The sequence below is a fragment of the Hevea brasiliensis genome, chromosome 1 (assembly GCF_030052815.1).
Source record: "Hevea brasiliensis isolate MT/VB/25A 57/8 chromosome 1, ASM3005281v1, whole genome shotgun sequence".
NCBI classification, from domain to species: Eukaryota; Viridiplantae; Streptophyta; class Magnoliopsida; order Malpighiales; family Euphorbiaceae; genus Hevea; species Hevea brasiliensis.
The window spans coordinates 114,515,883-114,541,733 of record NC_079493.1 but is presented as its reverse complement, the minus strand read 5'-3'; the positions used below and the strand labels follow the sequence as shown (position 1 = coordinate 114,541,733).

The following is a 25,851-nucleotide window of genomic DNA, read 5'->3' as shown; positions in this document are numbered from 1 at the left end:
TCCATTCCTAATCACCAAGTTTGGTTATAAATCAACGACTCAGTTTCCATGTCTATGGAAAAAGCCTCAACCTCACTAAAACTCGAGCTACTTGAAGCAGAAGAAGCATCATAGATAATGGATTCACTATTTTGTTGAACATTCAAATTGTTTTGAGAAATTTGAATCCCCTCCAACTCTATTGTCACTTCTTTCATTGTAGGCCGATTCTTTCCATTTAAGTTCAAGCATCTTTTTGCAAGTTTAGCAACTATCAGAATTTCTTCTTTAACAAAATCATCAACTCTCATAATTCGAGGATCAATTATGGAAAATAATTGGTCTTTCTCCATGGAAACAATGAAATGTGCGGCTAAACCAATTCCTTCTCGTGACTTGGTCTCAAAAATTGGTTTTTGACCTGTCAATAGCTCAACTAGAACTACTCCAAAACTATAAACATCACTCTTTTCTGTAAATTGGCTTGATTGGAAGTATTCTGGATCTAAGTACCCAAAAGTTCCATGTACATTAGTGGTGACATGAGTTTGATCATTAGCAATAGACCTTGATGTTCCGAAATCTGATACTTTGGCTCTGTACTTTTGATCCAAGAGAATGTTTGTTGACTTGATATCTCGATGATAAATGGGTATAGATGCTGCTGAGTGCAAGTAAGAAAGGGCCCCTGAAACTTCTATGGCAATGCGTAGACGCATCTTCCATGACAATTGAAACTCTACATTTTGTTCATGGAGGTAGTGATGTAGAGTTCCATGAGGGATGAATTCATAGACAAGCAAAGGAATCTCAGTCTCCAAACAACATCCAAGAAGTTTTACCACATTCCTGTGATTAATCTGAGAAAGAATTGCAACTTCATTAATGAATCCTTCAAGTTGTGATTCATCTATCATCTTGGATTTTTTAACTGCAACTATTCTTCCATCCACAAGCATTCCTTTATAAACAGTACCTTGACCACCTTGACCTAAAATTCTGTTTACATTAAACTGATTTGTTGCCTTCTCCAACTCCTTCAAACTGAATATTTCTGCCTTCTTAATATTGCCTTGACTTGAACAAAGTTCTTGATGTAACAGTAACCCTCCATTCCTTTCGAAGAACTTCTCTTTAAGCTTAATGTTGTTTCTTCTTTTCATACATTTATTTAACCACCATATCCCAGTAACCAGAAGCAATATTCCAAAGACGACGCTGATAACTGCACACCTCAATAAAACATTTATATCAATGGTGGGATCCTAGCAAATAAAGCAATGAAAGCGCCATTTTTTTTTTTTTTTGTTACAAGCCATGGGAATTTTACTATTGCGTGGAGGAGATTTTGCAGTCAAAGATATTCTTAATTTTTGACTCAAGCAACATTCAAAAAACAACCTTTGTACTAATAAATTTTGATTTAATAATATTGTAGTGGTTTCTAAGATTGGAAATTGATATTTGAACCCCAAATCAAAATCCAATAAAAAAAAATGGTTCAAATCAAAATCCAATAAAAAAAAAAAAACTTCTCTTATGATATTATTTTGAAATTTGAACCCTAATCCATACAATAGAAATTGGAGCACATAATGAAATTGAAATTGTAATTACAAGTCCAATTTCATGGAATTGTAAATTAACTTAGGATAAGCTTTGTGCAATTCTTTTATATATATATATATTGAAATTTTAGTTTACATATTATTATTACTATTATTATTATTATTATTATTATTATTATTATTATTATTATTATTATTATTATTATTATAAATTTGTCAACATATTATTTAATAATATAAATTTACAATATGTTATTATCAATTACAAATTTATTATTATTATTATTATTATTATTATTATTATTATTATTATTATTATTATTATTATTATAAATTTGTCAACATATTATTTAATAATATAAATTTACAATATGTTATTATCAATTACAAATTTATTATTATTATTATTATTATTATTATTATTATTATTATTATTATTATTAAATAAGCGTTTAAATATAAATTTTAATTATATATTATCATTTATTTATGTGTGTATTAATATATATTAATTAATTCCATAAAACTGAATTAACCAAAAAATAAAAAATATATTTTATATTAATTAATTATTAATAAAAATATATTCATAATATTTTTTATTTATAAAAAATAATAAATATAATTTAATATTAATAATAGAATAATTATAAGTTAAATATTATTATATAATTATAAAAATAATTATTGTAAATAATATAATATTATTAAAATTATAATTAATATATTAATTAATAAAAATTCAGTTATTTTAGCTAAGACACTAAAGATAATCGAATCGATAATAAAAATTAAAATTTTTATTATTATTAACTAAAAATAAATTAAACTGAACTTACTTTTACTAAAATAATTAAATTTTATCTGTGTGATTATTTGAATATAACTAAATAATGCACACTTCTAACTCTAATAAATGTTAATTAAATATTAAGTATATTATTAAAATGTAATATCTATCCTTTTTTATAAAAAGAAAAAATATTGTCTAAAAAGTGAAATACAGTTAATTAAAAACGAATTATCTTAAAATCAGGCTCTCAGTTCATATATGTGAGCTTCTGCTTACCTAAAATGATAATCCAACGCTTAGGGTCACGACATTTGTGGGAGCCCGGCGTATTCAGGCATGTACCACGGCAACGTTTCTTTACTTGTGGGTCTTGGCATTCATCAATATCTAAATAATAAATCAAAATGAATGCATAAATAATCATTACATCAACCTTTAATTCAATAAAAATATAGTGTATATATATATATGTAATATTGACCAAACATATATAGCTTCAATAACAAATTAACGTGGATATATATATATATATATATATATATATATATATATGAGGAACCACATCATCCCTGCATTAAGAGTATTATATTTTAAATATTTTATATTCAATTAATAAATAATTATCACGTAATATAATATGAATGATGTGTAAAGATAACTGAAACCCCACACACATATGAAATAATTTATCCAAATTGAGGGTGGGCCGTGAATTTCCCATCAGAGCATAGTAAAGTTGCCGTCTCTAACAAAAAAATAATAATAAAAGAGTTGCGTCTCTAATAAAATGGAGACTTTGATGAGAAATTTCAGAATACAGTTGCCGTAAAATGGTTGTATTACAATAATTGATTAACATAAAATTCATTATAATTAATGATGAGATTTATTTTGCATCTAATAATTTCTCTTGATACTTTACCTTGGCATCCATCCTGGAGATAAGGATTTCCCGAGTAGCCTTCCTTGCACACACGGTGAAACGAAGTCCCACTATCATCAATTATCAACTTGGTCCTTTCGTCTGTGCCTAACAAGTTCATTTTTACACTCCACTTCAGAATAACAGGAACATGATCCCTGTCTTGTACCTTTTCATAGGGATCTTCTACCTTGGACCAAATCCATTCGTCTTCAACCACAAAAGATCGCTTGCATCTCTCCCTGCCTTTTTCATCAGGGTGATTATCATCTGCAAAAATTACATTAAATTCCTGAAGTGGCCCTCTTATTGTGACCTGGCAGCAGTCCTTGCCAAGGCTGTTGCAGGCTAACGCGAAGAATGAATTCTTCTCATCAGCGAAGCTGAAAGGACTTCGGGTCAAATTCACAGCTCGGCCGGTTTTCCGACCAGGGCAATTGGAGGAAATGATGGGACTGTTAACACGTAAAGTGGAGTTTTCATAGTAAAGATTCAGCACTTCCATGCTGATTTTGCTGAGGAAAGCTCTAGTAGTGTTGCAGTCAATCTTGAACCATTCATCTAAATAACAAGATTTGGCTCCCATACCAAAAGGGTATGAAATATCCACATTCCCGCATCGGGATCGACAGCCGGGCTTTGCTATAGTTGGCGTTGCTGCTGCTATTTCAACTATTAGCAATGCTAGGAAAATGAGTTGAGACGAGGAAACCATTAGATCCAAAAAGCTAATAGGCGCAGAAACCATGGAAGGATCCTGAGTTTGGGTAGAGAGATTGGAATCAGTTAAGCTCCAATGTTGTTCTTTTTATAGGGAGGAAAAGGAGGGAAGAGGTTTTTTTTTTTTTTTTTTTGGAAAGGAGGGAAGGGATGTTTCTTCGTAGCTTCCATATATATACATACACATTTCGTCATAAAATTAATAAATATATAAAATCACACACAAATTTATGAAAAATATATTCTATTCTATTAATGTCAATAGACATAGAATTCCACATTAATTAATCCTCTAAATAATATTAGAGTATATAACATGACGTCATGAAACCTTTGAACAATGCTATTTTTCTCTATAGTTTTCATTTAACAAATAATTTTCAATAAGTATTTCAAAACATATTTGCAACTAAAGGTACATAAAATTATGTATAAAAAAATACATAAAATTCAAAATTTAAAACAAATTATTAATCAATCAAGACTTATTATTATTATTATTATTATTATTATTATTATTTAAAATAAAGTCATATTACCCGTTATGTACATTAACCTTAATCTATTTATTTGGAAACCGGAACTTTATAAGAATTTTATTCAATTAATTTCTTTTTTTTTTTTATCATTTTTATATTTAAAATAAAAAATTTAATTTTTTATAATTTAAATAAATTATTTTAAATAAATAAATAAATAAATAAAATACGATTGTGTAAGATTTTAACTTGAAAAAATCATTTATTCTAAAAGAAGTCGATAGAAAAATTTGAGCCAACATTTTAATTAAGTGATTCGTTGAGAGGGTCAAATTTAAGATATTTACTTTTTATTATTAACATAATTATATTAATTATATTTTTTTAATTTATAAAAAATTAAATAAATTTATATTTATGAGATGAAGGAAGTCCACATGTTTAAAAGAACTAATAATACTATGAAACATGTGAAAAAGAAATTATTTAACTTCCATTTGAGTCTTTATTTTATTCTATTTTACATAAGACAAGAGATATACAGCCAAAGAAATTCTAATATTTTAATGGAGTTCATGTTATTTTAAAAGAGTCAAATTTAATTAGTTACAACTCCATATATGAATGGCTTTAGCTTTTGGCGCATGCAGTTAAGTGATTAATTAATTAAACGCAGGACCAGACTTATAAATTTAATAATGCGAGGCGTTTAAAAAATTTATAATAATTTTAAAAAAAAAAAAATAATAATAATCTTGATCAATTTAAATCAATTTTTTTTTCTTTATTAAATTAACTCAAATCGAATTAAAATCAGACTAAAATTAAGTTCTGATTATTTTGTGAAAATTTTTTCATATTTTTTAATGTTTGAAATCTTCAAAAAATATATTAATAGAAATTTTTTTTTAATCAAAGAAAAATTAAATATTATAATTTTTGAAAGAGTTATTTTTTAAATTTTGATAATTTTATTAAAATATAAAATTATTTATACATATATTATATAAACATATGCCATTGGGGATGATAATAAATTAGATATGTGCGGGTATCTGATATGATCGAGTCTAATAGGCTAGATTTGGATAGTATATAATCGAATTTGGAACGTTAGAATTTGAAAAATAATACCCTAACAGGGTGAGGTTTTATATGTTAGATATTTGTTTATTGAATTCGTTTATATTAATAATTAATTAAATAAAAAATATATTTTTTAAAAATATTTATAAATTTTTTATAATATATTTTAAATAAATAAAATTTAAATATTTTATAAATTTATTAAATTTTAAATATAAATTATTATTAAAAAATATCTTTAATGTAAATTATTAATTAAAATTTATAAAATTAAATGAATATGAATATTTTTTAAATAATAATAATCAAGTTTAGGTATTAAAAATATTAATAGAGTTTAGATTTAAAAAGAGTGACTTTTATAAATATTTTATTTTATTATTATTTTTAAAATATTATATTATTAATTTAATATTATCATTAAACAATAAAAAATATTTTTTTAAAAAATAATTTTTATAAAAAATATTTTTTTATATATACATTATTATCTGCAAAACAAAAACGTATTAAACTTCGCGCTCCAGTATAGAATCCTCATACCAGGAATCGGAGCGATTCACTCACCTATTTTTTAATGCTTATATCTTTAAGCTTAATGAGAAAATTTGCAAGTAATGCAATCCAATGTTCCTAGACAGCTTACGTGTGTGAAGGTGACGAAAATAGAATTAATTATACAGGTCATCAGAAGTCGGTCGGCTTTTGGCAGCCGCAACTGCAACGCGTAAGAGTCATTTAGCCGCAAAATGCTCTTATATAAAACCATTGTCGCCATCTTGCATTTATTTATTTTTTTCCTTTAATTCCCATCCTTTCAATTGACCAATTTTTATTTCATACTAACGTCAATTTCTTATTGCATAATTAAGTAGAACGAAGCCAATTTCATATATACTAATTAAGAGGGCTAGTTATACATGGTGTTTGGTGAAATTATAAATTTAAAAGTAAAATTTTAAATATTGGATAATATAATATGCAAAATTATAATTTAAAATTTTTAATTTCTTTTATTCAAAATTTAAAATAATATCAGCTTTCTAATATATTATTGTAGGGCTTAACTTAACTTATCTAATTATTAAAAATATATTATTCATTTAATAAAGTTAAATTTGAATCTTTATTTTTTTAATTTCCTACTAAAAAAATTATTCTGTATTTTATTAATATAATCAACATTTAAAAGTTAGAAATTAAAAAAAAATAAAAGGTAGTTGAGTCTGAAAATTACACTCTTAAATTTATTTTTCAAAATAAATTAATCAAGGAGTGTAAAATAACTAATCTAGACAGCATTTAAATAAAATTTGAAAGAAAAAGTCAGTTTTTGTTAGGGTTTTCTGGGGTGCGTCGGGCATGAAGAGTGGAGAATATACAATATGTCCGGCATGGTTGGCTAGAGTGTCGTACGGGGCAGAAACATTTCGGCTGTGGAGTCTCTTTTCAATTTTCTTTTCCTTCACCGGGAATAATTACCAACTAGTCATTTTAATAGCACAAATTATTTATTATTTTATTAAAATTTTTAATTAATTATATTTTTTTTAAATATTAATAAATAAATAAATAAATTATTATTTTTAAAATTAATTGACATAATTATTTAATTAATAAAACGATAAAAAAAATAAAAAAAATTCATGTTGTGATAATTTTGGAAATATTATTATTAAAATTTTTTGATTTTAAATAAAAATTGATTTAAAATTATTTTTTAAATTTTATGAATAATTTTTATTAAAAATATAAATGTATATATATTAAAAAATAATTTACCATTTTTAATCTAACCAAAATTTTAATTAAAAAAAAATATCATTTTTATAGATATACAATATGATAATTTTAAACTTAAGGATTTCAAAATTTTTAAAAAATATTAGGATATATCACATGTTAATTTTTAAGTATTCTTATCAAGTTGTGTAATACAGTCTTATGACATATTATGATATTTTAACGAAATTAAGACCTAAGATAGCTTTTATCCCATATTAGAGGAACGAGGCCTTGATATACAACATATTTATGTTGTATACATCAACAAACGATTCAGATTAGAAGAACGATCACAGAGATGAATCCATCATACATCAATCACAAAAGAAGCATCTAATTTAGTTGAAATCAAATTTGATGCGCTATATACAAAAATCACGATCGCTAAGATATCTGTGGAAATTATCCTATCGAGCCAAATACAAATCTTATCAATAATCTTAATATCTGAATCTGTATTTTTCTATTACTCGAATTCATCTCAAATTTAATTATAATTATTTAAAAATATTAAAATTTTGATTAAAAATATTTTTATTAATAATTTATATTTTAATTCTGTAAAATATTAAAATTTTATTGTTTAAAATATAACATGTAAAAAATTTATAAATATTATTATAAAAAAATTATATATTTAATTAATTATTTATATAAATGGATTTGAATAATAAATACATAATAGGTAAAATTCGAACCTAACACAAATATCATTATACAAACTCAAACCCGATTACATACTACTCAAATTTATTTTATTAGAATTCGATTAAGTCAATATTAGCAAACATCTATCCCATTCCATCCCTACTATATATTAGGAATAATATTAGGAATAATTTCCAGTAGATTAGAACCCGGTAAGGTTTTTCTTTTCTTATTTAGAAAAAACTAAATCCGTCTATGAAATCAATTAGATAAGAGCAAAAAAATTTGAAGTTTCCAAGTCAAAATAATTTGGAGTATTGAGTTTAACAACAGTGTGATGGGTAAAAGAAATGAGGAAAAAAGAAGACCACAATAATTTTTGGTTTTTAGATATATTTATAAAAAAAATATTCATTTAGAGTGGAGAAAGAGAATTCATATAATAAATCCTAAATTTTTTAGATAAAAATTTAGTCGAGTTGAGTTGAATATATCTAAAAATAATATAATATTTTCTATATATTTTATGTTATATATGTGTTCTAAACAAGTATTAGTGTATATACAACCTATTTACATTATATATATTCATCGGCAAATTAACTGTTAAAACTAAAGTAATAAATATAAGGATAAATCTAATTTTAACTCAAAAAATAAGTAATAGAGAAATTTATTTAATTTATCTAATCTAAATAATTACATATCCTTAATAAATATTATTTTATTTGAAACACTTTTTGTAAAATATTATATTTCACATATTTTTTTTAACAAAATTTTTGTAATTTTAATCTATACATTTCACACATTATTATTATTATTATTATTATTATTATTATTATTATTATTATTATTATTATTATTATTATTATTATTATTATTATTATATGATCTTAGGGGTTAGTGGCAATGAAGCTCAGCCTTGCTTCTTAGGGGCGTGATGCTTTAATTTCAATTTGGAATTTATTCAAAAATCAGAATGGAACTAAGCTTTTGCAATGATTTTGGTTTAGTCCTTTCATATTTTAATGTTAGTTCGATTCTGATATTTCAGTTTCAATTTAAATTTTAATTTCTCAAATAATTTTATGTGATTAACGCATGGAAAGTCATATATAAAATATCATTTAAATTTTAAAGTTAAAGTTAGTTGTTAATATCTAATATATTATATAATATATTTTTAATTATTTTTTAATTATATAATTTTTAATTATAAGATAATGTAAATTAAAGATTAAATATATTATATATAATATATAAATATATTTAGAATTAAAAATTATAAAATAATTTAATATATCACTAAAATTATTAAAAAAAGTAAAGAGGTATATATATATATAATAAAATAAATTTAATTTGATACACCCTCCATTCATAAATAAAATGACATTTTAGAAAAATAAGATAATAATTTAATTTTTATTATGTGACAAAAAATTAATGGATTAATAAATAAATAAATATTATCTTTTTTGAAAAAATATTTTTATAAATTTAAATTATTAAATACTTTTCTTAATTTTAGTGTTAAAACCTTAACGACGCTTATTTGTCAATCGATTACTGTTTTAATGACCGCGCACAGCCCGACTGCTTATATTTCAAGCCGCAATTTATGAAAGCATGCTGCACACTTTCCCGTATAAGAAAGGTTTAATTAAACTATAATTTTTATTTTATCATGTAGAGCTTGTTTGCCCAAAAAGCTTTCCGACCATAGACTTTTGTTGGGTCAAATCCTATTCTTGGAAAATAATTACTTTATATAGTATAAAAAAAATTTAAAAAATTAATTATTATTTTTACATAACTTAACGTAATTAAAAGCATATAATTTAATAATAAGTGCTAAATTTGAATCCCTATGTTTTTAATTTTTTACTAGGAAAAAGCTAAACAAGTCAAATAATTAATTTTATTACGTTGACCATGCAATAATTAATTAAACATCGGACCAGACTTCATTCCTAATTGAATACTAGGAAACATTGAATAAGCCGGTAATAGAAAATAGCAACATTTGGGAGAACAATCCGAACCCTAATATGTCCGAAGGCTATAGTACAGGGTTCCTTCTGATCAGTGATCTGAGCAGGTATAATTCTAACAAAGAAAATCATCAAAACTGGAAACTCGTGGGTTGCTGAAACACAAGCATTATTATTCATCTCAAATTTAATTATTATTATTCAAAAATATTATAATTTTAATTACAAATTTACATAAAAAATATTTTTATTAATATTTTATATTTTAATTTTATAAAATATTAAAACTCCACCGTTTAAAATATAATATATAAAAATTTATAAATCTTATTATAAAAAATTACATATTTAATTAATTATTTATATAAATGAATTTGAATAATAGATAGTTAATATATAAAATTCGAACTCAATATGAGTATTAATTCACAAATTTAAACTCGATTATACACTAACTAAATCCATTTTACTAGAGTTCAGTCGAGTCACGCATCGATAAACATCTAACTCATTGTCATCTCTATTTTATATTAAGAATAATTTCTAATAGATTAAAAAGCCGTTAAGGTTTCTTTTTTCTTTTTTAGAAAAAACTAAATTCGTCTATGAAATCAATAAGATAAGAGCAAAAAAACTTTGAAGTTTCCAAGTCAAATAATTTGGAGTATTGAGTTTAACAACAACAGTGTGATGGGTAAAAGAAATGAGGAAAAAAAAAAAACCCAATATAAGTTCTTTTTTTAGATATATTCATGATATATCTAAAAAGAATATAATATTTTGTATATATTTTATGTTATGTGTTCTAAATAAGTATTAGTGTATATACAACCTATTTATATTATATATAGACATCACCAAATTAACTGTTAAAACTAAAGTAATAATTATAAAGATAAATCTAATTTTAACTCAAAAATAAGTAAAAGATAAATTTATTTAATTTATCTAATCTAAATAATTACATATCCTTTATAAATATTACTTTTATTTGAAAATACTTTTTGTAAAATATTTCACATATTTTTTTAACAAAAATTTTGCAATATATACAAAATTAATTATTATTATTATTATTATTATTATTATTATTATTATTATTATTATTATTATTATTATTATGATCTTAAGGGTTAGTGGCAATGAAGCTCTGCCCTGCTTATTAGGGGTGCGCGGCTCGAATATTGATTTGGAGTTTATTCAAAAATCAGAATGAAACTAAACTTTTGATATAATTTTGGTTTAGTTCTTTGATATTTTAATGTTAGTTCAGTTCCTGGGTTTCAGTTTCAATTTTAATTTTAATTTCTCAAATAATTTTATGTGATTAACGAATGGAAAGTCATATATAAAATATTATTTAACTTTTAAAGTTAAAGTTAGTTGTTAGTATATAATATATTATATAATACATTTTTAATTATATAATTTTTAACTATAAGATAATGTAAATTAAAAATTAAATATATCATATATAATATATAAATATATTTATAATTAAAATTTATAAGATAATTTAATATATATCTAAAATTATTAATAAAAGTAAAAGAGCATATCGCGCGCGTGTGTGTATATATATATACACACACATTCAATTCAACTCAATTAAGTTTTTATCTCAAAAATTTATTTGGATCATTTATATAGATTGTCTTTCTTCACTCTAAACGATTTTGGATTAAATCATCGAAAATGTGTAATGCTTTTAGGTCATATTGTACTACTCTTCTCCAAGTTAGTTCAGGTTTACTCTTTCTTTTCTTTCTATCCTCTAACCCAATGTGCTCTGCCTATCTAACTAGAGCATCCGTATGTCTACACTTCACATGACCAAACCATCTCAATCTTCCTTTTCTCAACTTATCCTTAATTAGCACCACTTCTATTTTTTCTCTAATACTTTTGTTGTCGACTTTATCTAGTCTAATATGGCCACTCATCCACATTAACATTCTCATATCTGCAATTCTCATCTTAGACACATACGACTCCTTCATTGCCCAACACTCACTATCATATAACATGGCCGATCGTATAGCTGTATGGTATAATTTTTATTTCAACTTGTTGGGAATCTTGCGATCACATAAAACTTTCTTGGCATGTCTCCACTTCAGCCATCTGGCTTTAATCCTATGATTAACATCCTACTCACATCTTCCATCTACTTGAAGGAATGAGCCGAGATATTTAAAGTGATTACTTTGGTGCAATACTACTCTATCCAAACTAACTCATTCCCTATCTCCAGTTCAGCCTTCACTGAACTTGCAATGCATGTATTATATCTTTGTTCTACTAAACTTAAAGTCCTTTGACTCTAGAGTACTTCTTCAAAATTTAGCTTTCTATTAACTCATTCTCGCGTCTCATCTATCAAAACTATATCATTTGCAAACATCATGCATCACGGGATACTCTCTTGTAAATGTTTCGTTAATTCATCTAGAACTAATGTAAAAAGGTAAGAAATCACAGCTGAACCTTGGTATAATCCAACTGAGATAGAAAAATCTCTTGTGTCCCCTCTTACTGTGTGCACAATAGTAGTTGCTCATTCATACATATTTTTCAATACTTGTATATACCTAATAGATACCCTCTTTTGTTCTAACGATCTCCATAAGAGATTTCTTAAAACACTATCATAAACCTTCTCCAAATCGATAAAAACCATATGTAGATTTTTCTTCACATTTCTATATTTCTCTATCAAGCTTCTAATGAGAAAAATAGCTTCCATAATTGAACGATCGGGCATGAAGCCAAATTGACTGGAAGAGATAGAAGAGTCATGATGTAGTCGATGTTCCACAACTCTCTCCCACAAAGTTATAGTATGGCTCATGAGTTTAATTCTCCTATAGTTTGAGCAACTCTGTATGTCTTCCTTTTTTTAAAATAGGTATTAAAATACTCCTCCTCCATTTATTAGGCATTTTCTTTGAGTTTAGAATCTTATTAAATAATTTAGTTAACCATGCCACTCCCATATCTCTGAAATACTTCTACACTTCAATTGGTATTCTATCGGATTCATAGGCTTTACCCACTTTTATTCTCTTAAGTGCTTTCTTTACTTCTGAAGATCTAATCCTTCTAGTGTAATTCATATTCTTTTGTATTGCTCTATAGTCTATATTCACGCTATTACCACTTTGACTATTATTAAAGAAATCATCAAAATAATTTATCTTTCTTTAATGTTCTTATCTTTCGCCAACACTTTTCCTTCTTATCCTTAATGCACCTAACTTAATTGAGATCTTGAAATTTTTTTTCTCTCCTCCTTGCTAATTTATAAATATCTTTTTCCCTTTCTTTAATTTCAAGTTTCTCATATAACTTTTCAAAGGCATGCGCTCTTACTTGACTAACTACTTTTTTTGCCTCTTTCTTTGCTATCTTGTATTGTTCATAAGCCTCATTATTATCACACTTAGGTAATTTCTTATACCATTTTCTCTTTCTCTTCACTGCCTTTTGTACTTCCTCATTTCACCACTATCTCTCTTTTGAGGGTGGTCCATGTCCTTTAGACTCTCCAAGTACTTTTCTAGCTACTTCTCTAATCTTTGATACCATCTGTATCCATACACCATTGGCCTCCACATCCAGCTTCCATGCTTCGAACTCAAGAAGCTTATTTTTTAACTTCACTTGCTTTACTCCTTTGAACTCCCACCACTTTGTTCGAGCTATAAAGTTTCTTCTAGCCTTACTTGAATTGTTCCTAAACTTGACATCCAAGACCACTAACCGATGTTGACTTGTTAAAACCTCTCTCGGAATAACCTTGCAATCCTTGCATAGAGCTCTATTTGTCTTCCTGGTTAAGAGGAAGTCAATTTGGCTTCTATATTGTCCACTTTTGAAAGTCACTAAATGCGACTTCCTTTTTATAAAGTAGGTAGTTGCTAGTATTAGATCGTACGCCTTGGCAAAATCCATGATACTTTTTCCTTCCTCATTTTGGCTACCAAAATCAAAACCTCAATTAACATTCTCATAACCTTGCCTATCATTCCCTACTTTTCCATTCAAATCTCCACCGACGAGAACACTCTCTTCATTCGGTATGCTTTGCATTAGATCATTCATATCTTTCCAAAATCTTTATTTACTCTCACTATCTAGTCCTATTTGTGGGGCATAAGCACTAACTATATTTATTATTTCTCATTCTAGTACTAGCTTTACTAGTATAATTTTATCTCCTACTCTTTTCACAGTTATTACGGCATCTTTTAATATCTTGTTTATGATCATGCCTACTCCATTCTTGTTCCTCTTCTTTCTGGTAAACTACAGTTTGTATCATTAATTACCCACTTCCTTACTTTTCTCTCCTATCCCTTTAGTCTCATAAATGCAAACAATATTCACCCTTCTCCTTTCCAAAGTATCCACAGGCACCATTAATTTTCCTATAAGTGATCCAACATTTCAAGTACCAATCATGATTCTCCTCCTATCCTGTTTCTTCCTCATTGATCTCCTTCTATGATATATTCTATTATTCTCTATGTCTATCTTGTATTCTGTTTCACTATATGTTTTATGGACTAACTTTTTTACCCATACCTGTCCATGATGTGGGAACCCTTGCTCATTTAACATCACACCAGGGTGCCGGCATGGCATGTAGCTTTCAGTGAATGCCCTACATCCTTGCATATTTCTCACTACACCCGGACTCCGATGTAGCTCGTCATAAGTAGAGGACGCCCTAACGTTTATATCGTAAGAATCCATATCATGAGGTGTGATGAAATTTTTACGCTGGTTGTCACCTACCGCAACCCTCATCCTTTATCCTGACTTGGGATTGGCTAAGCACAAACTACTTAAGCGGAGTTTTATATATATATATATATATATATATATATATATATTGTTATAAATAGCTTGTATGTTAGACAGTATAAAGAGAAAGAATTCATATATTATTAAAATATAAGAAAATGAAGGAATAACAAGAGTAAAATATGTATAGAATTATATATATATATATAATTCAATATATATTATTCTATTATAGCACTTGGCACGTATATGTGTGAAATAAAATAATTATCATATTGTAATTTTTGTAAATAAATTACGAACAGATGTGTTTATTAACAAGTAGATGTATCTGTTAATAAACAGACATATCAATTTTATACAAACAGTCACAATTGTTTGTATAGGTGTTTGTTAATAAACAGACATGTCTATTCCATACAAAAAGTCATAACTATTTATATAGGTGTCTGTTAAGAAACAGATATATCTATTACACAAACAGTTGTATCTATTAGAGATAAATAGATGTGTCTATCTAGAAAATGTGCCATGACTTTTCATTTTTTATAAATATGGATGAGTTTTTCAATCCAGAAAAATACTACTTCTACTTCTTCTTCTTTTCTTCTAGTCTCTCTAAATTCAGTTCGTATAAATGGTTCTTAAGGGAAATCTTCAGGAGTTGTTGTTTGCAGATTTCAGACTTTGTTGTATCATGGAGGTATATTACCATAACTTTATAACAATCTAGTGGGGGCAATTAATACCTTAAAAATAGTGATTTATCACATCTCAAAACCTATTATATATATATATATATATATATATATATATATATATATATATATATATATATAATTTAATACACCTTCCATTCACAAATAAGTAACGTTTTAGGAAAATAAGATAATAATTTAACTTTTATGTCAACTCTACCCTTATTTCAACAAATTACTTTTATAATTCTCAAAGAGAGTTTAATATTATATGAGAAAAAAAGTTAATAAATTAATAAATAAATATTATCTTTTTTAAAAAATATTTTAATTAAATATTTTTATAAATTTAAACTATTAAATACTTTTCTTAATTCTAGTATTAAAATCTTAACGACAAACATTCGTCAACCGATTACTGTTTTAACGACCGCGCGCAGCCTGACTGTTCATATCTGTAGCCGCAATTTATGAAAGAATGCTGCACACTTTCTAATTAAACTATAATTTTTATTTTATCTTGTAGAGCTTATTTGGCACAAAAGCTTTCCGACCATAGACTTATGTTTGAAACCATGCGTCAAATCCTATTCTGGGAAAATAATTGCTCTAAATAGTATAAAAAAGTTTTAAAAATTAATTATTATTTTAAAATAATTATAAATAAAATATATTAAATTTAATTTACATTCTATTTTTACATAACTTAACGTAATTAAAAACATATAATTTACTAACAAATGCTAAATTTAAATCCCTATGTTTTTAATTTTTTTACTGGAAAAGTTAAAAAAGTCAAATAATTAATTTTATCACGTTGACATGCAATAATTAATTAAACATAGGATCAGACTTTATTCCTAATTGAATACTAGGAAACATTGAATGAGCTGGTAATAGAAAATAGGAACATTTGGGAGCACAATCCGAACCCTAATACGTCCGAAGATTATAGTACAGCGTTCCTCCTGTTCAGTGGTCTGAACAGATACAGTTCAAACTAAGAAAATCATCAAAACTGAAAACTCGTGGGTTTTTTTTTATTGAAAACATAGCAACAAAATATTTGAATGCATTTTAAGAGCTCACACTAACTTTTTTTTTTTTTTTTTATTAAAAGTCATTGAGTCTTAAAAAATTTTCCACAGTAGAACAATCAAATTTATGTTCTACAGTGTTTACAGAAGAGCTTCTGAGCTTGCATGTGTGAAGGTGACTTATAATTCCGTCGGCAGCCGCAAAAATGCAGTCTGTGTCAATTTATATTTAATTAATTAACTTTCTTGCCTTTAATTTGCAATCTGAAGAATTCTGATTTCATATCATAATATATAATTTTAGGGCCAGATTATTTTTGAATGTTGAAGAAATTAAATTAACTTGTGAATGATAGAGGTGGGTTGGACATGTGTCACCATATATGCCGGATGCTGATTTATTTAGATTGACTTGATCAATTTAAATTCTGAATTAAAAAAATAAATAAATAAAATTATATTTAAGAAAATAATAATAATAAATATTTTTGCTTGAATTGATTCTCAACTTGCAAAGTAATTGAAAATCCTTTTTGCATAGATGAATAATCTGAATCAATCCACAAACTCAAGATGATTAAATATGAAACCAACTTATGGACTCAATATTTTTAAAATTAATGTGATATAAATTTAAAATATAAGTGAAGATTAGTTATTTTATTACTATGAATAGCTATTTCTTTTCTTGAACGAAACAAGTCCTTTGAGTATTTGAATGTGTAAGAGAGTAATAAATTTATGGGATGGGCTTGGGAACTCATTACCTTCATCCCAACTCCAGGCTGAACCTGAGACCTTGGGCAATAATCTCACTCAACTCCAGCTAGGCCCACCCTACTATACACTGCAAAGAAAATAATATAGCCGCAACCCGCAATGCATCACAAAACTGCATCACACAATTACATGGCTATTTATGCAAAGAAAAATTAGAGGATATCATCTCAAAAATGGCAAGTAGAAAAAAAAGACTGACAATTTGATCCAATCAATTTACAGAAGAGAGTAGTGTTTATAGCTTTGGAGTAGTTCTTGACAAGCTCTTAAGCAGGCGATAACCATTATACTGGGAAAGCTTAGAAGAATGCAAGAGCTTAGCCACAGAATTTATTCTTTTGATGAAAGATAACACTGACATTGTCGATGCTCCTATATAAGATCATTGCTGTGTTGAAGAAATTACTGACAGTTGTTAATCTTGCAAAAAGATTTTTGAATTTTAATGGAAGGAAACGGCCGATGAAAGAAGTTGTTATGGCGTTGGAAGGGATCTGATCATCATGAATGTTCAACAATATACTAATGAAGAAACATCTGAAGACATCTTGGATAAAGTAACTGTCAGAGATTAAAATCCTACGTATAATAATATGTTAGAGATTAAGGTTTGATTTATTTTCTAATATGGTATCAGGGTAAATTTTATATTTCTAAAATTTTATAAGAATTCAATTTAATTTGTCTATTTTTGATCTTTATTGTCCCTTGGAAGTCACAGTTTAGATGATTCTCCTGCAGGTTTTCCTTGGTTAGTTTCTGATCTATGTGGTGTAGGGCATATGTAATCAGACCAATTAAAATATGTGATTTATATAAATAAAATACATGAAATAAATAAAAGTCGAAAAGAGATTTAAAAAAAAAATAAAATTAACTTGTTAAAAATTAAATGGAATTGTTACTACTTAAAACTTGTAGAGAAGGTTTAATATTATGAATTTCTTAATTTAAAATATATAGATGGCCTTAATTTTTTTTTTTTTTAAAAATTATCTAATTTATCTCATATCTAATTTTTTTATAATAATTATGAAAAACAAATTTAAATTAAAATTATAGATTAAATAAAATAAATGACATGAATCTAATTTATAAAAGAAAAAAACTTTTTTTTTTATAATATGAGTATAATTAGATTTCAACAATAGCAATAAAGTTATGAGAAAAAAAAATAAGAATTTCAAATTGACGAAAAAATAATGAGAGAATTGTGCTAAATTTTTCTTTGATAATTTTGTCCAATAATTTAAATTTTAAACAATAGAAATTAATATTTGTAGATTTATTGGAAGAGTAAAATAGCAAAATATAGTAATTGAGAAGAAAAGATCAAGTGATTATTTAAGATTTTTTTTTTCCAAAAGATTTGTGTTTCTCTATTGATATTATTCTTTTAATAGGACCATACAAAATTTGAAAGTCTTTTGTTTTTTTTTTTATAAGATTATTAATAAATTCTATTAAAATTTTTTAAAAAACTAGTTCCGGTGTCTCATCAAAATGTAGTAGATAATAATAAAAAAATATTAATTTTTTTAAAAAATTACTATAATATCTTGAAAAAAATTTAAAATTTACAGGAACCCATTGTCCATCAAAATATGATAGACAATAAAAAAAAATACTAATATTTTAAAAAATTATCACAACATTTAAAAAAAAAAATTTAAAATCTCAGGGCACGTTCCCGCCTTGGCCCTATTTACCAATAGCAAATGCGATGCGCTATATTTTTAATAATTAAAATACATTTTATTAAATTTAAAATTGTTGTAAATAGATGTATTTAATTTTTAATTATAACATTACATGGATGTCTAAAGATTATTTTATTTTTTTCTCTCTCAATTTAAATGTCGCTTTTATTTAAGATGATTGTTGTATTATTTTATATATATATATTTTTATTATTTAATATGCATTAAAAAAATTAAAAATTCATACTTTTTCAAGAAAAAATTTGTAGTAACAGTCATTTGAGTTTTATTAAAGTCATGTTAACGAATCATGCTATTTATTTATTTACTTTTAATAAATAAGAAAATTTTTATCTTATTTTGGTCAATTAAGTTTTTTTATTGCAAAGCTCCGTTCTGTGAGCTTTTTATTTTATTTTTTTTGAAGTGCGCAGTTTTTTCATATTCAGGCCAGCAGAGGCCAAAACAAAGCAGGCCAAAAAAGAGATGCTAAACCACAACACAAAAGAGATGCTAGCGTCCACAAGACTACTCAAACGAACCCAGCAACAAGGAGAACTGGACCAAAAAGGCAGAAGAACAACACACTAGCAGCAAGCAACCAAGAAACCCAAAAAACCCAAGGAGCAACTGAAGGAGAGCGAAAAAGATGCTTCAATCACCCAATCAGCAAGCATAAGGGCAGAATCATGTAGCAACCCAAAGGTAACATCGAAACTACAGAAGTGGATAGTACGTGTCAATATACAATGTAACCTTGGATAAAGGAATGTTTTCAGAGAGAATTGTCGTCAACTGAAACCTCTGTCAAGCTGAGATTGTACTATTATTGACTTGTCATTACTCCTAAGGTGTAGTCTTCCACGCTTGCTCTGAGGATTGTACTAGGGATAGCAATGCAGAGTATTTTCAGGGTGAATCTTATTGACATGGATTTAAGTAGTTATAATTAAAATTGGGGGGAATTCAAATTTAAAGAATACTACTTATGTTAAATTTAAATTTTATATATTTGGATATTTATTTATATAAATAATATAAAATATATTTTTTATAATAATATTTATAATTTTTTATATATTATATTTTAAAAAAATATAATTTAAATATTTTATAGAATTGTTAAATGTTTAAAACATAAATTATTAATAATTTTTTTTTTATGTATTTAAATTTCAATAGTTCGGATATTATAATTTGAGTAATAGTATCAAGTTTAGAATGGATTTAAATAATTTAGAATAAATTATAATCAAATTTAGATATTAAAAATAATAATTAAATTTAAATTTAGATAAAGTGATTTACATGATGCCCTACTTCATAATTATAAATTCGAATTAATTCAACAAATTAACACAAAAACTCAGTAACTCGAATATAAAGTTGAGCCAATTCTCTCATTAAACCAAAACATAGAGTTGATATAGAAAAAACTGAATGACCCGGGGATTGAATCTATGGCTCGTTAACCTAATAACGGGCCTAAATTGAAAATTTTAAAAAATTATTAATATTTTAAAATTTATATTTATATTTAATTTGTGGATAAAATGTTATTTAATTATTATCTTTTATTTATAATAATAAAAATTTATAAAATGATATATTTATTTTTTATTTTTAATATATAGTTAATATTTCATAAATATTAGAAGATTGTTATTTAATTATAAAATTATTTTTATTTTATGTTAATTATAAATTTTGAGAATAAAAGAAATTTAAAATTTAAATATATTTAATATTTTCATATAAAATTTAATAGTATTATTAATATATATATATATATATATATATATATATATATATATATATATATATATTAATTTATTAATTTTTTAATAATTTGTTATTTGAATCGTTGACTCACTGGTTAAATGAATGACTCATTAATCCGATTCTTCAACTAGGATGAAACTCAGGGAAAGATTTAATAACTATGTCAGTCAAAATAACTGTGGCAATAGCTGCACCGTTACATTAATATTGATGACACTTTTGAAATCATGATTTTTGATCCTCTGTTCTTCTGTCCCTCTAGTTAATTAATTTCATGCTATAAATCCTTTTTTCTCCACCACTTTAATGAATATGATACACTTTTTAATATTCAAATCAACTAAGCTGCTCTAATTATTATTGATAACATTTTAAGCTAGACAGTTTGTCCAAAAATTAATTTTACTGATAATACATTGTTGTCTTCTGTAAGATAAACTTGTAAAATTTCTTTTCTTGATTATTTTTTAAGAATATTTATGGTGATTTTAAATAGTGCTTTATTTTTTATTTTTGTTTTTTTTTAATAGCAATAGTCATTAGAGACAGAACGTTTACTCAATTAATCAAATCAATTTAATTCGTTGTAATTTGTATTTTATATATATGATAGACCGGATATAATAATAATTTTCCGAATAAGATATTATCTCAAAGATGCTGAACAGACAGAACAAAAAGAAGAGGATTGACAATTTGATCCACCAGTGCAATTAAAAGTTAAACCTTGCTATATCTGCTATTCTGTGGAGGATTCACATCTTGCAATTGCTTGACAACATCTCTCATCGTGGGTCTGCTGCTTGGTTCCTTCTCAGTACATCTCAATGCAATTAAAAGCACACCAATTATCTGTTCTGCAATATTTGAATCCACAGTTTCCTCCATCAGGCTTGAATCAACAATTGCACTGATATCTTGTGTCTCACTCCAGATGGACCTAACCCATCCAACAATATCTACTTCCTCCATAAATGATGAATCTGATGGCTTCCTTTTCGTCATTAATTCAAGCAAAACGACCCCATAACTATATACATCAGATTCCTTACCCCTTACTGTCATATATGCATTTTCTGTCAAAGCCAAAATAAACCATCTCACCAAGCTGCAAACATATTAAAGAAAGAACGAACTAGCAAGAAATGAGGAAAGATTAATCACCTGGTGCAATGTATCCAAGTGTACCAGAAACCGAGATGGATGTTCCTGAAGCAGATGATTGATCAAGAAGCTTGGCAATGCCGAAGTCAGAGATGCGAGGCTCCATTTCAGAGTCCAGGAGTATATTCTGTGGTTTGATGTCTCTGTGCAATATGGGGGGATCACAATCATGGTGGAGATATGCCAATCCATGAGCAGTTCCAACTGATATTTTATAGCGAACACTCCATTCCAGCTTTCGTTGTTGATTAGTTGCATATAAAACATCATGAAGATTCCCATTTTCCATGTACCTGTATAAGATCAATCCGTAATCCTTTCTAAACCAATAATCTTCCACTTTCACCAGATTCCGATGCCTTGCATTCTCAATGATTTGAATTTCTCTGATCATGCTTCGACTTCCATCTTCGTGATCCGAAAATTGAAGCTTCTTCACTGCAAAAACATTTGTGGGACCTAATTCAGCTTTAAAAACAGCTCCATGGGCCCCCTTCCCAACAATATACCTGTCATTCAGATTTTCAGTAGCCTCCATTATTTGGTTGAGTAGGGGTTCGTCATCGTCCATGGGCTCCCTTCCCAACACTTCATGCTGCTTTCTTCTGCAAAGCAGAAACACACAAGCAAATCCCAGAAGCAGAAAGACACCTAATGACAATCCAAGGGCCATCATTGCAATTTCACTTTTGTTGAGCTTTTTTCCACCGCTGGAACTACCGGCACAGGGTCTGAAATTGCTGTTTCCAACACAATTCAAGCCATCTGACAGAGGACAATTGACACAGAGGCCAGGATTGCCCAAGAATGATGATGGATAACGCTTCGCCAATACCATCAGTTTTTCTGGTATTGAGCCAGTGAAGCCGTTGTATGAAATGTTAACTTCCAGCAGTGCCTGCATGCCATTAAGAACATCCAAACTTCCTGTAAGACTGTTGCTAGAGATATCCAGACTTTGTAGGCTGCTCAAATATCCCAGCTCCCGAGGAATATGACCAATTAATCCATTACTTCTAAGATCCAAACCGTATCGAAGATTCTTCAGTGTTCCTATAGAAGAGGGAATCTCCCCTGCTAGCAAGTTTCCACCCATTCTTAGAAGACTAAGCCTGTCAAGTTTTGACAAAAATGGTGGAATGCCCCCAGTAAAACGATTTTCTTCTAAAACTAAAGTGGATAAACTTGTCAAGTTCCCCAAGCTCGATGGAATTGAACAGTTCAACGAATTGAACCCAACATCAAATGTGTCTAATTTCTTCCAGGTTGATAGATGAGGAGGCAAACAACCTTGCAAATGATTATGTGCTAGGGACAATCGTGTAAGATTTACAAGGTTACCAAGCTCCGGAGGAATGGAACCGCCAAGCTTATTCATGGACAAGTCAATGGAAGTGAGATTGGTGCAGTTCCCCAAGCTTGAAGGAATTTTTCCACTAATGTTGTTTCCAGTCATGTTTATATATGCAAGGTTTGGATTGTCCAGAAATTCCGGCAAAACCCCTAAGAGATTATTATGTTCAAGTCTCATTCTCTGGAGTGTTGGACATTTCCCTACGTCAGATGGTATTCTACCGTGAAAGTGGTTATTACCTAAATTCAGAACTCTTAAACGCTTCCTAAAGCATAGATTTGGCGGAATTTGACTAGTGAACTGATTATACATCAAGTCCAGAAGCTCTAAGCTGCTGTTAACTCCTAAACTTTGAGGTATGACTCCAAAGAATTTGTTGGTAAACAGTGAGATCATTTTCAGATGCTTGAGATGCGTCAACTCCAGAGGCAATTTGCCTGAAAGACTGTTATTATACAAATGAACGTATCGAAGACTTTGAATTTTCCAGATGCTAATTGGAATCTCACCAGTCAAGCGGTTCTCAAACAATTGTAGGTTCTGCAGTTCACTCAGCATTCCCAATTCAATTGGAATTTCCCCCTCAAGTTGGTTTGTGTACAACATTAATTCAGTCAGCGACTTGCAATTCCCAAGTTCAGGTGGAATTCTCCCAGACAAACGATTTTCAGAAAGGTCAAGATGTGAAAGCTTATCTAACAAGCCAAAGGAAGAAGGGATATTGCCTGTTAAGTTGCTATGCACAATGGCCAACTCGTATAAGCTACTACAGTTGCCCACACCCGGTGGAAGACCCCCACTAAAGGCGTTGTATGACAAATCTAGACTTCCTAACTTCTGGCAATTTGTTATAGAATGAGGAATTGTTCCTGATAATAGATTGTTGTTTAGCCATAACTTAGAAACATTAGTCAAGTTCCCAATGTTACTAGGAATTGAACCATTGAAATTGTTATGGTTCAGGTATATTGTCTCCAAATGTGGAATTTCAAACAACCCATCAGGTATTTCTCCACTCAGCGAATTGCTGTCAAATCTCAACACCTTCAAATTTTGCAGATTTTTTAAGCTACGTGGAATTTCTCTAGTAAAATCATTATCAGAAAGATCTAAGCTTTCCAGTAGAGTACAATTGCTCAGTTCTAATGGAATCACACCTGAGAAATTGTTCTTGGACAAATTAAGGGTCTGCAAGTGGGCCAAATGGGCGATCTCTGGTCCCAGTTGACCAGAAATAGCATAACCTGAAAGATTTAAAGATATGACATTATGGGTTCTATTGTTACATTGTATGCCTTTCCATGAACAAGGGTTAGAATCAGAATCATTCCATCCCAAGGCTATGGAAGGAGGCACAGATGTCCAGCGCCTCCTGAGTGACAATAAAGTTAACCCATCTGAGTTCAAAGCAGAAACAACAAGTATCCACACATGCAGCAGCAAAAAGAGAACCAAAACAAGCTTCATGCTATGTATACTAGAAAGGGATCAAGGAGGAAGAGGAGTTGCCACTTACCTGCTGCAAGCATGCGAGTAAACTTAGTAGTTTTAGGGAGTCACGTTTTCTGTGTTGAAGTATCTGGCAACTGTCTTGGAGAATGAAAGGAAAACAGGATTGGATATCAGTGAACGAGAGAGAGAAATGGGCGAAGAAGCTTAGAGGAGGGATAGAGGGATGAATCCTACCATCTGATGTGATCTATTTATAAAGAAAGTAAATAAAGAAGAAGAGACAAGGTTACTAAAGTTGGTGTTGCTGATTCCTTTAAGAGGCTGGAGCTGGTGGTGTTGGACCGCATATGACTTCTAGCACGTTAGCAGTTGTTCTTGGACCTCCACTTTCGGCTTTTTCCCAAGTTCTCATCCACGAGAGAGAAAAATGGGCGAGGAAGCTTAGAGGAGGGATAGAGGGATGAATCCTACCATCTGATGTGATCTATTTATAAAGAAAGTAAATAAAGAAGAAGAGACAAGGTTACTAAAGTTGGTGTTGCTGATTCCTTTAAGAGGCTGGAGCTGGTGGTGTTGGACCGCATACGACTTCTAGCACGTTAGCAGTTGTTCTTGGACCTCCACTTTCGGCTTTTTCCCAAGTTCTCATCCACGAGTAATTTTGAATTAACCCATGTGGCCATGTCCATTGCAAAAATAAAATAATTCCTTTTATTGGAACTAAGAAAAAGAATAAAAAAAATTATTATTAGTCAATAACTTTTCACAACGTGCAAAAATCGATTTTTTTTTTCGGTGGACTGCAAAAATGGATTTGTTAATGGATAAATCTAGAAGTATTGGACCATTAACATCAATATATATATTTGAAATAAAAAAAAATTGAAAACAAAATCTACCACATTTTTATGTTTTGAAAATTTTAAAATATTAGAGATTTCTTTTATTATAATTATAGGAAATTTGAATTTTACTTGAAAATTTTATTAGACTCTCATATTTTTATTTAAATTTATTTAATCATTATATTGTTAGTGTTTATATAAAAATTTTACGCCTTTTTTTTAATAAAATTTTACCTTCTTTTAAAATAAGAAA

General features: G+C 27.7%; 2 protein-coding genes across 3 annotated transcripts; both read right to left on the bottom strand.

The window, feature by feature from the left end:
* Positions 1-11: 11 nt before the first annotated feature.
* On the bottom strand, positions 12-4,014 carry LOC110649105 (wall-associated receptor kinase-like 8). Its single transcript, XM_021803521.2, has 3 exons — positions 3,263-4,014; positions 2,617-2,727; positions 12-1,204 (listed from the first exon to the last, which is right to left on the bottom strand). Exons 1-3 carry the CDS (start codon positions 4,008-4,010, stop codon positions 12-14), a joined length of 2,052 nt encoding a protein of 683 aa, XP_021659213.2. The 5' UTR covers positions 4,011-4,014.
* A 17,331-nt stretch (positions 4,015-21,345) lies between these two features.
* Positions 21,346-25,322, bottom strand: LOC110644664 (receptor-like protein kinase). 2 transcript variants are annotated; one of them, XM_058147895.1, is made up of 3 exons: positions 24,818-25,321; positions 21,948-24,545; positions 21,346-21,859 (listed from the first exon to the last, which is right to left on the bottom strand). In XM_058147895.1, exons 1-3 carry the CDS (start codon positions 24,828-24,830, stop codon positions 21,504-21,506), a joined length of 2,967 nt encoding a protein of 988 aa, XP_058003878.1. In that variant the 5' UTR covers positions 24,831-25,321; the 3' UTR covers positions 21,346-21,503. The 2 variants fall into 2 exon arrangements, with proteins under 2 accessions (XP_058003878.1, XP_021653247.2); XM_021797555.2 differs by having other exon boundaries at positions 21,948-25,322.
* Between the last annotated feature and the right edge of the window lie 529 nt (positions 25,323-25,851).